This window comes from Schistocerca nitens, chromosome 5, assembly GCF_023898315.1.
Source record: "Schistocerca nitens isolate TAMUIC-IGC-003100 chromosome 5, iqSchNite1.1, whole genome shotgun sequence".
NCBI lineage: Eukaryota > Metazoa > Arthropoda > Insecta > Orthoptera > Acrididae > Schistocerca > Schistocerca nitens.
The window spans coordinates 665,247,469-665,265,844 of NC_064618.1; the positions used below are offsets into that span (position 1 = coordinate 665,247,469).

Here is an 18,376-nt window from a genome sequence, read left to right on the forward strand (position 1 = left end):
TCTTGTCATATGTCGTGTCAGAATTCCAACCTCCAATTAACATCCGCACATAGGCAGGAGACTGAGTCATTACAAGTTAAAATGCGGTTGAGGGAGGTATGTTTCATTAAAGGTACCTTAAAAAAAAAGCGGCGCACCGAAAGAGTTATGCGAAGTGGTCACATATTGATTCTTGATACTCATTTAGGTCTCAAAGAAAAACTGTAAACTTTGGCGGCCGATGAGCGAATGTGTGACGCTGCAGCGCAATTTCACCGCGCACCTGCCAAGGATAGTGAACAGGGGATACATCGATACCAGTGCATGAAGTTTTCGCGAATTTAATTCTATGTACTCAGTTGGACAGCAACTATGCGTCGCAGCCGAGTGCGTGAACAATATACACAGATGTCAACATTTGAGAGATGACTTGTAGCTGGGCTCAAAGAAGTCACTTGTGTAATCGGCAAATCGTTCAACATTTGAATGGGACCGATGGTACTATTCGACGCTGCTGGCAGGAATTGGCTAACTGTTGCCGAATCCAAAATTAAGTAGGAAGCGGTAGACATAGAGAGATGGCAGAAATGGGGACCGTGCAGTGGTCAAGGAGGCATTCAGAGCTCCGGATTCACCCCAATCATCGATCCGACGTGCAACTGGTGTTTCAGTGACGACAAGGACCATCAATAAGTGGCTCACAGAAAGTGGGGTGAGCTCACAGCGACCCTTGAGCGCGCTGATATTGACATCTGTACACCAACAAGTCCATCTGCAGTGGTATCGGGCACATTCGGCCTGGAATTTCATTGACTGGAGTAGAACTGTCCTAAGTGGTGAGTCCCGCTTAGAAGTGAACGCCGATAACGGGCGAAGATATGTCTAGAGATGAAAAGGATAGCGGTGGAGTATCAACTGGGCTCCCGCACGCCATACGGCCAGACAATCAGGAGTATTGGCCTGGGGTGCGACTTCATTTCATAGGATGACAATCAAAGTGGTTGTCATCTGCGGCACCCCGTTTTGTTGTACTTGATGGTCCGCCATCGAAGGCTTACATTTAGCAATATAACGCCCGCCCGCGGTGAGAGTTTTTACTGCTTGTCTTCGTGCTTGCCAAACCCTACCTTGGTCAGCAAGGTCTCCTGATCTACCCCCATCGAGAACTTTTTGTTCATTATGTGAAGGGCGCTCCATCCACGTGGCAATTTAGACGATCTACCGCGTCAACTGGGCAAAATTTGCCCCAGAATGACATCCAACAACGTAATTAACGCCAAGCTCAAATGGCTCTGAGCACTATGGGACCTAACATCTGAGGTCATCAGTCCCCTAGAACTTAGAACTACTTAAACCTAACTAACCTAAGGACATCACACAAATCCATGCCCGAGGCAGGATTCGAACCTGCGAACGCAGCAGCAGCGCTGTTCTGGACTGAAGCGCCTAGAACCGCTCGGCCACAACGGCCGGCAACGCCAAGTCGAATAACTGCATGTATAAGGGCCAGAGATGGACCAATGTGTTATAGACTTTCTCAGTCTGTGAAGCTCTTTCTCTTGAATAAATCATCAAATTTTTCTAAAATTGCAGTCCTTTGATTGCCTGCGCATCTACCGACTTCCGTTCCATTTGGATAGTTCCATAGTACAGCCCCTTTTCTCTAAATGCGTAGGCGTCTGGTACTGACGTTGAGTTCACACGTAAAAACACGACCCTTTCCCGACCTGCGAAGGAACAAGGGTAAAGTTCTTTCGTGGAGGAAGAACTACAGATGCACGACGGTAGCTACGGTGGATTCCTTAGTGGTGAATAGGACGCATGTAAAATTCAATATGGCGATGGAGAGTGCTCTAACAGGAGGTGCGTACTGACCTGGTCGATGAGCTTCTCGACGAAGTCGAGCGAAGCGTTGAGCGAGGGGCAGAGCGCCTGTGCGGACTCCGGCACCTCGCGCAGGCCCTCGAACTCGCGGTGCTTGAGCGCGAACTCGACGTGGCCGAAGGTCTGCACCAGCGGTATCACCTCCAGCTGCGAGGCCTCGGCGGCGCGCAGCAGCGCCTGCACCTCCTGCGGCGAGTAGCAGTTGGCCGCGGCCAGCGGCCGGAGGGCGCCCTCCCACGGGAACATGTCCTCCCACTCCAGCAGCACGCCAGTAGCGCCCAGCTGGCGCGCCAGCGGCAGCAGCAGCTTCAGGAACGACACCTGGACACACGCACGAGGAAAGCCTGTGGTAACAAGTGCAGCGCAAGAGCAGCGCAAGACCTTCACAACGTTAGCTAAAATAAAAATAAATGTATACTGACGGAAAAACATCGTAACAGCAAGGAGTTGTGCGACGTAAACGAAAGTTGTTAGCCATGTTTCTAAATCTGAAAGATAATGTCTATTCATATTTCCTGCCAGTCACATAAAAACAGCGCTAGTAGCGCCATTATAAGGATGCAAATAAGGTGCGCTTTAATTACACGCTATAACGGTCGTGTGCATTGGTTACCTTTGAGATTGGACATAATGAGGTGATATCAGTCAAGACTGCCTTTAACGAGAGAAACACGCCATTGTCGATGAGGTCGTATAGTAAGGCTACAAGAAGCTGGATGTTCCTTCTGCGATACTGTAGAACGACTTGGCAGGAATGTAGCCACCGTACATCATTGCTGGCAGATGTGATTACGTAGGCTTTCCCGGCGTAATAAATCTTGAAAGTCTCTTCGGGTTTGCTGCCACATCCTAAAATCAACTTGATTCGATATTTCGGCGATCCAACTGTTCGCCATCTTGAGGAAAATGCTTTTTCTGCTGATGAGTCCCGCTCAGAACTGACGCCAGGCTGCAAACCGACGTCCTATATACGCCACCGTTCAGTACACGGCGCATGCGCCGCCCATCACGGTTGCTGCCCTACAAGGAGGTGACGCCGTCCTTAGTGGAACACTGCTGGCAACGATATATCGCACTCAGGGCCGCACCGAAGAACGTTCAATTTTGATGCGAGATAATACAGGATTCCACGTCTTGCTAAGAGGAAACCCATTGTCTCTGTTGATTAAATTATCCGACAACCTAATTTCAATCGCCTATTTATAGACACTGTTCCAAAAACCGGAAATGTTGGCAACTACCACAGTTTCATCAAATTTCATACTGTGTCCCTCATTTAAGCAGTGTTCTGCTACTGCCGATTTTTCCGGCAGTTGTAGCCTCGTATGACGGCGATATTCCACACACCTGTCATGCACTGTGCGAATCGAACGGCCAATGTAAGCTTTCCCACATTGACACTGAATTTTGTACTCACCGGGTTTCCTAAGCCCCAAATCATCTTTCACAGAGCCGAGCAGTGCTCTAATCTTAGAAGGTGAACGGAACACATTCTTAATGTTAAAATTCCTTAAAATTCGTACAATCTTAAACGATAAGCATCCAGCATAAGGAAGAAAGGCCACCGATCTATGTTCCTCTTCATGCACCTTCGGAGATGGTCCAAACTCCATAGGCCGACGAATCTGCTTCACGGAGTATCCATTTTCCTTAAAAATAGTCATCAAGGAAAATGGATACCTACCTCAGCCAGCAAGGTCGCCAGATCTCGCCCCAGTTGAGAATGTTTGTAGGGTTATGGGGTGGGTCCTCCAACCAGCTCGGGATTTTGACGATTTCTCACGCCAGTTTGGCAGAATTTGGCACTGTATCCCTCAGGAGGACATCTTAAACTATATCAACAATGCCAAACCGCATAACGGCTTGAATAAGGGTCAGAGGTGGGTCAGCGCGTTATCGACTCGCTCAATTTGTGAAGCTCTTTCTTTTGAATGAATCATCCATGTTTCATGAAATTGAAATAATTTATGCGTCTGTAAAAATTTATCTATTTTCGTCCCATTCGGATAATTCCTTTGTGATGTGTCCTTTTTTTTATCTTAGAGTGTATTTTTCGAGAAAATAGGTGTGTTTCGGCTTACCTTGGGCGGGGCGCCCTTGAAGTCGAGGTGCAGCAGGCGATGCGGCGGCACGTAGGGGTGCTGGGGGTCGATGTTGACGATGGGCACGCCAAGCTGGTACAGCTGCTGCTGCTGGTCGGCGCTCGACAGCGGCGCCGCCTGCCCCGCCCCCGAGAACACGGGCGACGCCGTCGACGCCACGGCCGCCGAGCGCCCCGCCAGCGAGCCAATGCCGACGCCGACGCCGGCGTCAGCGCCGCCCGCCGCCACCTGCGCCGCAGACTCCGACGCCAGGCGTCGCGCTGCGATCTCATCGCGAGACGGCTGCTCGCGCACCAGCGCCGGGCTGTCCACACAGCAGAGAGTCCGTGTTTCACTACAGGCGTTGAAAGCACCGTATGAAAATAAAGCCTGTATTACTACATGGCGGCCAAAAGTGATGCGCGCGCAACGGTGTATATGGCGTTGAGTATCGCCTTGCTGATAGGGCTTGCCTACGGGAGTGCGCTCCGGTTAACAGGGCTTTTGTTTGCGGGACGCAGCGAGTAAAAATTTCATAGAGTGGCTAACACACGAGTTGCAGCGCTCCTTGCGACAAACGAGGTTATCTCGGCCACCATTTCCACGGTGGTCAAAACATTAACAGGAGCTCACCGAGTTCAAATCAGGCTCCTCAGCTCCCGGTTTTGATTAATTCTGGAAATACCGATGCATCCTGATCACTTTTATTTTTATATGCAGTGAAATTACGAGGGTAAAATAAAAACCTTAAATTTGCAATAACAAATCGAAATTTCGCGCCGTTATCCTGTAACTTGGTAAGCGTGCTACAAACAGCGTGCAGAATGGCCTGTAGGTGGCAGCATAGGGCAGATGCACACATACCCTCGTAGCATCAGTATAAAGATGACCGCCCCACTTATGACTTGCACCAGGGAAGAACAGCGTTCAGTTACTCGGTTTTTCCGCAGTGAATGTGTGAAACCCATAGAAATTCATCGACGAATGAAAGTTCAGTACGGTGATGCATGTTCGTCACAGCAGCAAGTCTACGAATGGAGTAGGAAGTTCGCAAATGGTGTGACTTTACTGGAAGATGCTCCTCGTCCAGGTCCGGCACAACGAGTTCTGACTCCACAGAACATTGCAGCAGTTGAAGCCATAGTGAAGGAAAACGACCGAGTGACACTGAATGACATTGGAGCATGTTTACAGACTAGTCATGGGTCAGCACACCACATTGTGCATGATGTGCTCCAGTTTCACAAAGTGTCTCCAAGATGGGTGCCACCGCAGCTGACTCCTGAAATGAACGAGAAGGTGATGGCTTCCTTGCGAGAATCGTTATTGGGGACGAAACCTGGGTTCACTTCCACCAACCGGAAACGAAGAGAGCGAGCAAGGAACGGCGCCATTCCTTATCACCAAAACCAAAGAGGTTTCTAACAGAACCATCAGCAGGGAACGTTACGCTGCCTCTCTTTTGGGACGCAAAAGGCGTCGTTTTGGAGCATAACATGCCTAGAGGGAGCACTATCAAATGGTTCAAATGGCTCTGAGCACTATGGGACTCAACATCTTAGGTCATAAGTCCCCTAGAACTTAGAACTACTTAAACCTAACTAACCTAAGGACATCACACACACCCATGCCCGAGGCAGGATTCGAACCTGCGACCGTAGCAGTCCCGCGGTTCCGGACTGCAGCGCCAGAACAGCTAGACCACCGCGGCCGGCGGAGCACTATCACTAGTGCATCATACACAGATCTCCTAAAAAATCATCTGCGGCCTGCAATCAAATCAAAGCGACGTGAATTGCTGTCAGCAGGTGTCCTTTTGCAACATGACAATGCAAGGTCCCACACTGCCCGTACAACAGTTGCAACAATCACAGACCTGCATTTTGAGTGTCTTCCTCATCCACCATAATCACCAGACCTTGCCTCAAGTGATTTCCATATGTTTGGACCACTCAAAGATGTAATGGGAGGAAAGAAGTTCCGTTTTGATGAAGAGGTACGCCACGCGGTGCATGAGTGGTTGCGCGGACTGCCAAAAGAATTTTTTTCTACAGGAATCTATGCACTTTGTAAGCGCTGGAGGACTTGCATTGAGCGTGGGGGATATTATGTTGAAAAGTGATACAGCCTTGTACCACTTCTGCACAATAAATAATAAGTTAAAAAATATTTAAGGTTTTCATTTGACTTACCCTCCTATCACCATAATCATATCATGGAATTGCATTCTATTGGTGTTCAGTACAACTCTTGATGGTAAACTCACTTACGGTCCTTCAGCTCCAAAAGAAACTGAAAGCACAACATGACATAGTACAAGCAGATAATGTGCTACTGAAGAAGCATATAAAAAAACTTAGCGTGTGACACAAAGGAGCAATAACGCAGTTAGAAACCTAAGTTGCTGATTTGAAAAAAAGTACTATATATTTCAGTTCCTGATAAGCTAATAGTGAAAATGTAACGGTTCTGTCAAAGGTGGTTTTGGAGCGGCAAGCTAGTGGCACAGTATCACAATATTCTCAGGAAATAAGGCTCTGATCCTGTATTTTTATTTTGATAAGGCATACAGCCACTTAGGAAAGTTCGTGAAATTATCTCACCCAAGAGCACTTCACTGCAATTACTGAGAAGTTACTTATTTATAAACAGTGATCACATTTTATAGCAAGTGAATTTGGAAAAAAGCGGACTGTATAATGCAGATCTGAACATAAATCATTATTTTATCTGCAGAATATATCACTTATGTAAATCTATATCTTTGGAGCAGAAAGGTGGCGTTGCGAGACAACTATATACCAAGCTTATTTTATTTAAAGATTAATAGAAAAAATACAAAAATAGAATGTCAATTAAACACTTTGAAAATGAAATTCCGATGAAAACTTTGTAGAAATGAAGTGTCAATAAAACAGTTTACTGCCATTTCATTTTTACAATGATCTACTGCCTTGTAAGTCACCATTATTATTACTGAACTACTTGTGTTAATTAACTTTTAACAGAGATTTTTGAAAACAGTCTCGTCCATACTGGACAAATTTTTAAATTCGTGACTGTATGCTTAAAATACAAACAAAAATACTTATTTTCTGCGGCAGTCACCGTATCTATGAACTAATCTCGTCTTCAGATGGTACCTGCTAAAACTGCATTGATTTAAGTCCGCGAGCGATAGGAAATTATCTTGTGTAGACGAACATGCTTCGAGTTGTCTTCAAGTTTCATGCACATGGAAAAGTTTATTTATATTTCGATCAAAACTTTACTTGTTGATGTCAGTGTACAAAGAAATTGCCGATTTTTACTGCTCTCATAAAAAAATGATGCTTATTTGAGCTACTCGTGTTTGAAGGTAGTTGAAGGTAATTTCAAGGAGGCGTGGGAAAGCAGACCACGTCCTCGACGACAGAAAAAATGGCGGACGGGAACTGAATTTGCATCAGGTATGTGGGATCTATAGCCACTCTTTGAAATTTAAAGTCATTGGCGCGATACGACTTGGTGTGGATCGTCGGTTGCTCCTGTGGGAGGACGCTTTTTTGACATACAAAACGCGATGTCAACGGTCCGTAGCAGTTTGATCTCTTGGACCTTGGATTACTGCAGTCTCGACACCTTATTTGGTCGGTATATTTACAAAACGGTCGAATAGTTATGTAATGGTGATGTCTTCTAACATCACTGTGACGTCATGCAGACAATGTTAGTGCTATTATCCTATGTTGGCAAAGCTGATCCGACTTTACCATCATTGTACTGCTTCTGGTCTGTAAATGTGGCAAGACGTTAATCTGTGTATCCAGTCATACCATAACGTTTAAAAGCTGTGAGCTAAGGAGATTTGTTTAAGCAACTAACAAACGATATTATTGATTACACTCGATACAATTTCAACTTGCCGTAATAGTTGTTAAGCCGAAGTTCCGTTCTCAGTGAATTGCCAAATCAATACTGGATTATTGTATTTTTATTAATTACAGGTCTTCTAATCACTTGTATGGTTAAATACGTTTATTTAAATTGTTATGGATATCCCCAGCAGGGGCACCTTATATTAATTGGTGTTTAAATGATTTGTCGGAGAACTAGCATGGTCGTATGAATCTTCAGCACTTAATCAAGAACTTCCATGAATGACAAATCGGCAATTATTGTTATTATAGATTTGAGCTTTCTTACTATTGGGGTTCTGGCTTTTACTTAAGTGCATTAAATTTTTGTGAAATGAAAATGTTGAAGAACAATGTTCACTTACTGCTCATCCCAACTCTACCACTTTCCTGCCCCATCATAAACTTAAATACACTTCTGGAAATGGAAAAAAGAACACATTGACACCGGTGTGTCAGACCCACCATACTTGCTCCGGACACTGCGAGAGGGCTGTACAAGCAATGATCACACGCACGGCACAGCGGACACACCAGGAACCGCGGTGTTGGCCGTCGAATGGCGCTAGCTGCGCAGCATTTGTGCACCGCCGCCGTCAGTGTCAGCCGGTTTGCCGTGGCATACGGAGCTCCATCGCAGTCTTTAACACTGGTAGCATGCCGCGACAGCGTGGACGTGAACCGTATGTGCAGTTGCCGGACTTTGAGCGAGGGCGTATAGTGGGCATGCGGGAGGCCGGGTGGACGTACCGCCGAATTGCTCAACACGTGGGGCGTGAGGTCTCCACAGTACATCGATGTTGTCGCCAGTGGTCGGCGGAAGGTGCACGTGCCCGTCGACCTGGGACCGGACCGCAGCGACGCACAGATGCACGCCAAGACCGTAGGATCCTACGCAGTGCCGTAGGGGACCGCACCGCCACTTCCCAGCAAATTAGGGACACTGTTGCTCCTGGGGTATCGGCGAGGACCATTCGCAACCGTCTCCATGAAGCTGGGCTACGGTCCCGCACACCGTTAGGCCGTCTTCCGCTCACGCCCCAACATCGTGCAGCCCGCCTCCAGTGGTGTCGCGACAGGCGTGAATGGAGGGACGAATGGAGACGTGTCGTCTTCAGCGATGAGAGTCGCTTCTGCCTTGGTGCCAATGATGGTCGTATGCGTGTTTGGCGCCGTGCAGGTGAGCGCCACAATCAGGACTGCATACGACCGAGGCACACAGGGCCAACACCCGGCATCATGGTGTGGGGAGCGATCTCCTACACTGGCCGTACACCACTGGTGATCGTCGAGGGGACACTGAATAGTGCACGGTACATCCAAACCGTCATCGAACCCATCGTTCTACCATTCCTAGACCGGCAAGGGAACTTGCTGTTCCAACAGGACAATGCACGTCCGCATGTATCCCGTGCCACCCAACGTGCTCTAGAAGGTGTAAGTCAACTACCCTGGCCAGCAAGATCTCCGGATCTGTCCCCCATTGAGCATGTTTGGGATTGGATGAAGCGTCGTCTCACGCGGTCTGCACGTCCAGCACGAACGCTGGTCCAACTGAGGCGCCAGGTGGAAATGGCATGGCAAGTCGTTCCACAGGACTACATCCGGCATCTCTACGATCGTCTCCATGGGAGAATAGCAGCCTGCATTGCTGCGAAAGGTGGATATACACTGTACTAGTGCCGACATTGTGCATGCTCTGTTGCCTGTGTCTATGTGCCTGTGGTTCTGTCAGTGTGATCATGTGATGTATCTGACCCCAGGAATGTGTCAATAAAGTTTCCCCTTCTTGGGACAATGAATTCACGGTGTTCTTATTTCAATTTCCAGGAGTGTATGAATGCCAACCAATCAGGGACGTTAGGCCATGGCATCCTCAATTCCTTCTACACGACCGACATGTGAACCTCTCCACTGACACCTACTTTAGGATCCTGTGGTGTCCACAGTTAGCTATGTGAATGAGACATTTGTTATATGGCCACACACTAAAGCATATCTTCACAGATTTCAGGGCTTCTTGAATGAAATTCATCCGGTGCGGTCGCGGGTTCGAATCCTGTCTCGGGCATGGATGTGTGTAATGTCCTTAGGTTAGTTAGGTTTAAGTAGTTCTAAGTTCCAGGGGACTGATGACCTCAGATGATAAGTCCCGTAGTGCTCAGAGCCATTTGAACCATTTTTGAATGAAATCCATCCCAAAGTTAACCCTACTGCACAGGTAGAGAATGAAGTCGGTCTCCTGTTCCTAGATGTGCTTTGTATAGAAGATGTGACAACACAGTGTATAGAAAACCTGCACAGAAACAGGTATTTACAACCCATTCTGCACCACCATCGAACGCAGAAGCAAGCAATGCTCAACGTTCTTTGACGTGCCTTCAGCATTAGTGATGATAACAGTTTGGAATATGAGTTGGACTTCTTTACGAAAAAAATCAAGGCCAACTTCTACGATCGTTTCTTCACAGACAGGGCTTTAGAATACAATTTGATTAATTATGATTATGAAGAGGACAAGGAATCGCTTTCTCACTCTGTTAGGGTAACGTTCGCATAGAAAAATTCTACGGGAAAATGGTACACACACCACATTTTTCAGTCAGAAATAATGAAACTTTTCCCTAGGTAAAACGTACGCACCTGATTATCTCCGAACAGCGGTGGTCTATGAAATGACGTATGGCTGTGGCAGACTTTATATTGGTGACAGTATAAGAACGTATTAAAGAACACGAACACCACACAGGGTTAAAACGAAGTATGAAATCTATGGTGCCAGACATCAAGAGGATTGCCTCTAAGACACTGATTTCTACAACCTACGTCTGCTGACCAAGGAAACCAACATTTATAGAGGAAAGGTCCAAGAAACGATATGGATATCGAAGAACGAATGTAACTCAGAGAAGATGGATACAGTCTTCCACCTTCGTGGCTTCCAGCCATCAAGGAAGTAAATACACAGTCACACCAGGGGACACACGAATGGGGACAACAAGAAAGCAGTCCCCCCCCCCCCCCTCGTGTTCTGCTGTTTCACTTTCTGTCCAATGACGATCCGTTACCAACAGTAGCCGGAAGAATTATACCCAGTAACTCCATTTCCTAAGCATAAGCGCGCCAAAACGCCATTTTATGACAATGTGGCACTGGACTTTGACAGTGTTAACTAACCGTGAACAGCAGAAGATCCTGAAGAAGATCCCAGCAGAGATATCGAAACGTCGATGGTGTGTATTTACCTTCATTCGTGACTTATATAAAACAAGGTTGTTCCAAAAGGAAAGAACGTATTAATGGTGATGAGCCGCGCAATTCTCTGCGCACCCTCGCCGCCGTGTCACGGAGCTTCCTAATCGTCGACGCCAAAATGGCGCTAACTGCGAGCAAGAACGCCCGTCTACTGATTATTTGTGCGATTTTAAAACCAGTGACCAAATTAACGATCCTGCCAAGAGGGAAATGCGTAGTATGATACCGTTTCTTAATGGAATAGAAGTCCGCTCTATCGAAATTTACAAACAGATAACCGAAGTTTATGGAAATGTAACAAATGACGCTCCAGTCATTATGTTTAATAGCGGGGTAGCAGATATTCGTGTAATTAAATGCTCTGTCGACCTTCAGTTGTCACTGACGAGCTCAAATCAAGAACTGAGGAGGCCGCGGTGGCCGTGCGGTTCTGGCGCTGCAGTCCGGAACCGCGGGACTGCTACGGTCGCAGGTTCGAATCCTGCCTCGGGCATGGCTGTGTGTAATGTCCTTAGGTTAGTTAGGTTTAAGTAGTTCTAAGTTCTAGGGGACTTATGACCTAAGATGTTGAGTCCCATAGTGCTCAGAGCCATTTGAACCAAGAACTGAGGAAAATATTCAACAGGACAGAACTTTCATTACTGACGGTCTGATTCTATGCTTTCTTGAAATTTCACTCTAAGTTACCTAGTAAATTGCTAGTGATGTTTCGGGCTACAGAAAAGTAAGTTCCAGGTGGGTTCCTCGACTTTTTACTGATGAACACAAAAAACAACGAACGGGGACAGTACTGACTTTTCTTACTACGTACAACATCGATGGCGATGAGTTGTTGAACCACATTATTACTGGTGGCGAGACCTGGGTTTCGCATGGAAGTCCCGAAACAAACCGTCAATCAGTGGCATGGCATCTTTCACGACACCTCCCCCCCCCCCCCCCCCGCCCTAAAAAAAAAGCGCAAAACAAATTCTGAGCATCAAACGGATAGGGCCACATTGTTTTACGATCGGAAGGGCGTACCGGCTTTAGCGGAGTGATCATAAACGCAGCGATGCGCCGTCAGACCGTTCATCCACTACGCCAAGCCGTTAAAAACAAACTGCTTGCATTGTTGGCCAGAGGCATTGTGCTTCTTCACGATGACGCTCACCCGCATTCTGCTGCGTTCACGAAGGAATTGCTTCGACAGTAGAAATGGAAAGTTCTTGAATGTCAGCTACATATCCCGGCCTTGGTCACGGACGATCATCATTTTTTTACAAAGTTTAAGGAAGTTTTGGAAATAATGCATGGAACTTCGCGACAACCGAGAGCGTACGCAGAAGCGATAGGAAACCTCGTGGAGCGCAGGAATAAATTTCTGAATCTGAACGGCGACTACGTAGAAAAATAGCTATCAAAATATGTTGTAAAATAAGTTTTCTTTCGGTTTCTTGAACAAAAATGACTGGAAAAACAAATGCTCTTCACTATAACAAAGGCTTTCGTAAGCACACTATGTGATCAAAAGTGTCCGGACACCCCCAAAGACATATGTTTTTCATATTAGGAATGTTGTGCTGCCACCTACTGCCACGTACTCCATACAGGCGACCTCAGTAGTCATTAGACATCGTGAGAGAGCAGAATGGGGCGCTCCGCGGAACTCAAAGACTTCGAATGTAGTCAGGTGATTTAGTGCCATACCTCTCTACGCGAGATTTCCATACTCGTAAACACCCCCAAGTCCACTGTTTCCAATGTGATGGTGAAGTGGGAACTTGAAGGGACACGTACAGCACAAAAGCGCACAGGCCGACCTCGTTGTTGAATGACAGAGACCGCCGACAGTTGCAGAGGGTCGTAATGTGTAAAAGGCACACCTCTATCCAGACCATCACACAGGAATTCCAAACTGCATCAGGACCCACTGCAAGTACTCTGACAGTTAGTCGGGAGGTGAGAAAACTAGGATTTCATGGTCGAGCGGCTGCTCGTAAGTCACACATCACGCCGGTAAATGCCAAACGACGCCTCGCTTGATGTAAGGAGCGTAAACATTGGACGATTGAACAGTGGAAAAACGCTGTGTTGGGGTGACGAATCACGGTACACAATGTGGCGATCCGATGGCAGGGTGTGGGTATGGCGAATGCCCGGTGGACGACATCTGCCAGCGTGTGTAGTGCCAACAGTAAAATTCGGAGGCGCTGGTGTTATGGTGTGGTCGTGTTTTTCATGGAGGGGGTTTGCGCTCCTTGTTGTTAGCGCGGCACTATCACAGCACAGGCCTACATTGATGCTTTAAGCAGCTTCTTGCTTTCCACTGTTGAAGAGAAATTCGGAGATGGCGATGGCATCTTTCAACACGATCGAGCACCTGTTCATAATGCACGGCCTGTGGAACAGTGGTTACACGACAATACCATCCCCGTAATGGACTGGCCTGGACGTAATCCTGACATGAATCCTATAGAAAATCTTTGGGATGTTTTGGAACGCCGACTTCGTGCCAGGCCTCACCGATCGACATTGATACTTCACCTCAGTGCCAGCATTCCGTCAAGAATGGGCTGCCATTCCCCAAGAAACCTTCCAACACCTGATTGAGCGTATGCCTGCGAGAGTGGAAGGTGTCATCAAAGCTAAGGGTGGGTAAACACCATATTGAATTCCATCATTACCGATGGAGGTCGTCACGAACTCACGAACTTGTAAGTCATTTTCAGCCAGGTTTCCGGATACTTTTGATCACATAGTGTAAGTACACACCACTTAAAAGACGATCGTATGAAAATTCCTCGCCGATTTCAGCCACAGTAAATGTAAGCTCTTTGAATAAGATGGCAGACATAGTTCATTCTAGTCATCCCATCTCAAACGCGTCAGGTTTCGTATTCTCAGTAACTGTGATCGTTGTCCATCTCATTTACGGGCACACTGCCCGAGACTGTAATATCGACCCTGTCGTCTGAGACGTGCATTTAGGAAGACAGTCCTGAAACCCTCCTCCATAATCTACTTCCGCAAGCTTTCCTTCCCCTGCACTTGCCATAACTAGGCACTTATTGGGACAAAGATAGATGCACACATGTAGTGCATTCCTTATTTCCTTACAACTGCTTCCAGAGTTAGCAGACGTCAGTACACCATATGCTATGGGGTGTAACAAAGGCGCAGCTCACAGTTTCTTCACCTGTATACACCCTGGAAGCAGTGTTCACTGAAACGAAATAGGACGCAGCCTAAATTCACTGTGTGACAACATGTTGGATCAGGAATCAAGCGCATACCGAGCGATGGGCATGAGCGGCCATCTGGCACGTTCCCAGTTTCTCTTTATACAGATTGTAATGGTTCTTTATTTGCGAAACCATTACCACCCGCCAACCCTATTTTTCGATACCATAGATAAGTGAATATTTTTCTACTTAATGCCTCATATTTTTCACTCTATTCAAATTTGGTTTAATTTTTGTATGTAAGTACGTCGATATTTTGAGATGCTGAAATCGATATAACATCTGGTGTGAATATCTTTGTACTTTTGTTATCTCTGATGATGGTTTGTGACTTTTGGCGCGGAAGCGTAAAGAGTTGTCAAGTTTTTGTGTTGAATATCAACAGTCTTGACTTTGTTTTGGAAATGAAAAGATTAGTCTGAGTTGTGGACAATGAAAAATCTTGTGAGTTTTATTAAGAGCAGTAACGGCTGCAAAAAAGGATGATGAAGTAATGTTTTGAACATGCGAAAGTATAAAAAGTTTAGTAAATGTGAGTGTCAATAATTATTTTCAAGTGACCATTGTTTAAAAAAGTATGAAGCACATTGCAATGAAAAACATAAATCATCAAATTAATCCTGAAAGACTATCTTCGTAAGTTCTTCAAGTCGGCGTAATTAATATCCGAGTGCCTTTCACACCAACAGCGATAGTCATGCTACCTAGACAACATTTTTAATTACGAGCCAAAGCCAGAGCGAGATCGTCGTTGGATTGCTAATACAAGATAAGTGATATTATTGTTAATTTTCTTCAGTGACTGTAATCAATTGATGTAGCAATACCTGCCACATTAAAGACCTTTTATTTGCGCAATAAAAAGATCATACTTTGAGCGCACGACGTGATAATTTTTGAACTAATTAACTGTTGGTGGAGGTATTGTGATAAGATGTAAACATTAAGCATATGTTTGAAGGAAGCCTGAACGTTTAACGAAGGGATGATTAGAGTTCAATGTCACGTCCATAATGATGTTATTAGAGACGGAACACAAGCCCGGTTGAGGGAGGAAATCGGCCATGCCCTTTGGAAAGAGCCAACCCAGCAATTGCCTTCAGTAATTTAGGGAAATTATGGAGAATCTAAATCTGGATAGCCAGACGGGGATTTGAACCGTCGTCGTCTCACATGTGAGTCCAAACCTTTCGAAGGTACTGACTAGTAGCGAATGTTACATCTGTATTTCTGTAGTGTGAATGTCGCTAAGCAAGTATCCAGTATCAAGTTACGGAAATAATTATGCAACTCTCGTGTGCCCAGTTTGAAGATGAGCCAGAAAAGATCGCAAACTATGAAGAAACAAATATTTCAACGAACGACTTGTTACAGTTCTATAAATTTATATTCCATACACAGGTTCTCGAATAAAATAGATAAAATAAAGACTTTGACAGAACTTCCACTTTGTGTAACGTGTGGCAACTGTTTAAATATGAATAAGTGCGAGGTAGTGCAAAAAAGTATAGAAAAAGAACCCGATAATATCCGATTACAAGATTAGTGATGAACGTCTTGAGCACGTAACTTCTTGTACGTAATGAGGAGCAATGATAAGAAGCGACATGGGATAGGACAGTCAAGTAAAATAAGTATTACGGAAGATGAATGGAAGACTTAGGGTTTCTCGGAAATGTTCTGGCAAGGCGCAGTGTACTTATAAAGGAAATCACACAGAAGACTCTAGAGCACGTCCGAAGAGCGCTTGTGGTAACACGCCAGTTCTCGATTTTTGCACCGAGCGAGGTGGCGCAGTGGTAGCACACTGGACTCGCACTCGGGAGGACGACGGTTCAATCCCGCGTCCGGCCATCCTGACTTAGATTTTCCGTGATTTCCCTAAATCGCTCCAGGCAAATGCTGGGATGGTTCCTTTGAAAGGGCACGGCCGACCTCCTTCCCCATCCTTCCCTAATCCAATGAGACCGATGACCTCGCTCTTTGGTCTCTTCCCCCAAACAACCCCAAATCGGTTTTTGTTAGAGCGAGGTGACGCAGTGGTTTACACACTGGACTCGCATTCGATGACGCTTCAAACCCGCGTCCGGGCATACAGGTTTAGGTTTTCCGTAATTTCCTTAAATCGCTCATAGGCAAATTCCGGGGTGATTCCTTTGAAAGGGCACAGCATTTTTCCTTCTCCTTGACACCATTCGAGCTTGTGCTCCGTCTCTAATTACCTCAATGTCCATGGGACGTTAAACCTAATCTTCGTTCGTTCTTTCCTTCCTTCCTTCCTTCCTTCCTTCCTTCTCGGTTTCTGGGAGACACGCCGGCCCGAATCTAATTTGCCCGGCGGATTAACGATGAGGGCCGATGTGCCGGCCAGCTTGGATGTGGTTTTTCAGGCTGGTATCCACGTCCCGCCTCAATTATGCTTTTCGCAAGTACGAGGGCTGTTCTGAATGTAAGATCCGATCACTCGCGAAATGGAAACCACTGTGAAAATGAAAATATTTTGTTTGCAACAGCTGCTTACACCTGCCAGCTACTTCTCTATACAGTCGCCGCACCGACTTAAAACATCTGTCCTAACGTTGTACCAACTTTCCAGTACCCTCGTCATAGAGGGCAGCCGCCTGTGCTTTCTACCAATTCCCTATGCTGTCTACAACTCGTTGTCTGTGCCAAATTGTTGTCTTCATAGCCAGTGGTTCATCTGAGCAGAGATGAAACTGGGGGAGGTGGGGGACAATTCCGAACTGTACTGCGGATGATCAAACACTTCCCATCTAAAACGCTGCAGAAGCTTCATTACCCCTGCAGAGTGCGACCGAGAATTATCGTAGAGAAGGAAATGCATGACAGTTAAATTATGTGAGTTGCATGACATTAGGCGCAATCTGTCACCGGGAGCTCATACTTGGCGGCGTCTTTACGTTCTCGAGTTCAAAACTGAAAAGAGCGACATGACGCGATCGACAGGCATGCTAGAGACACTGCACAAAAACACGTACGGAAAGTTTCATCGGATTTTCACTGTGGTTCCCAATTCGCTCCCGATCGGACCGTACTTTCCAAATAGCCCTCGTATTTCCAAAACATTCTCACACTTTGAGATGGGATAACACCAGACGCAATCGTATGTGGTACACAATTCGCGCGCAGGTGAGAGGGTGCTGGAAAGAGGGGGAGGGGCCAAGAGAAGGTGACAAGAAGGGCATCCGGGCACCCTCCACCATTAACTTTGCCAAATCCAGACTAACCTGTGAATACATGGAATAAGGTCAGGAAAATAAGAAGAAGAAAAGAAGACACAGAAGATGCTAGTGCTACCAATTCAAGAATATTGAGCCGGCCGGTGTGGCCGAGCGGTTCTAGGCGCTTCAGTCTGGAACCGCGCGACCGCTACGGTCGCAGGTTCGAATCCTGCCTCGGGCATGGATGTGTGTGATGTCCTTAGGTTTAAGTAGTTCTAAGTTCTTGGAGACTAGTGACCTCAAATGTTGAGTCCCATAGTGCTCAGAACCATTTGTACCATTTGAACAAAGAATATTGTTCCAGTGTTTGGAATTCTTACCAGGTAAGCAGAGGCTACAACACACACTCCAACTTCTTGAACTACATCCAAGTGCACAGAACAGGCAAGACGTGGTCATTGAGAAGCCATCGGCCGACCATCCAGCTTTTACCATCGACCAGTCTTTGTTTGCATTTAAATGAAAATTTAACTTTCCTAAATTGGACTGTGTCTAAGTAATCAACGAAGTTTCTTGGTTTGGACCTTGAATCTAAGTGTCCATTTAACTCTCCTAGTTGAAACTTCTGATCTATGTTTAGCTCTGTTTGATTCGACTTGGTGCAAGAAGTGGTCACTTGATCCTACTGTTGGGAGCTTGCGTCTACTTGACAGTTAATGAAATTGTGTAATTCACATTCAGGCTCTTGGCATTAGTCAGATTATTTTAATAATGTTTTGATGTTAGTGAGACTGTCATTGGTAGTTACGTAGCCACTTTTGGAGAAACTCGATATTTAGGACGCGGGATCCAGCACTTGGTGACTGCCATCACTG

At 46.2% G+C, this 18,376-nt stretch overlaps 1 protein-coding gene across 1 annotated transcript in view; it reads right to left on the reverse strand.

Moving 5' to 3' along the window:
• The window catches only part of LOC126260648 (hexosaminidase D-like), a 381,617-nt gene that overhangs the window by 175,599 nt on the left and 187,642 nt on the right, over positions 1-18,376 (reverse strand). The window contains exons 3-4 of the mRNA XM_049957985.1: positions 3,945-4,142; positions 1,855-2,184 (exon numbers count right to left, since the gene is read on the reverse strand). Of these exons, the coding sequence (XP_049813942.1) occupies positions 1,855-2,184; positions 3,945-4,142 (528 nt within the window). The remainder of the gene's footprint in view (positions 1-1,854; positions 2,185-3,944; positions 4,143-18,376) is intronic.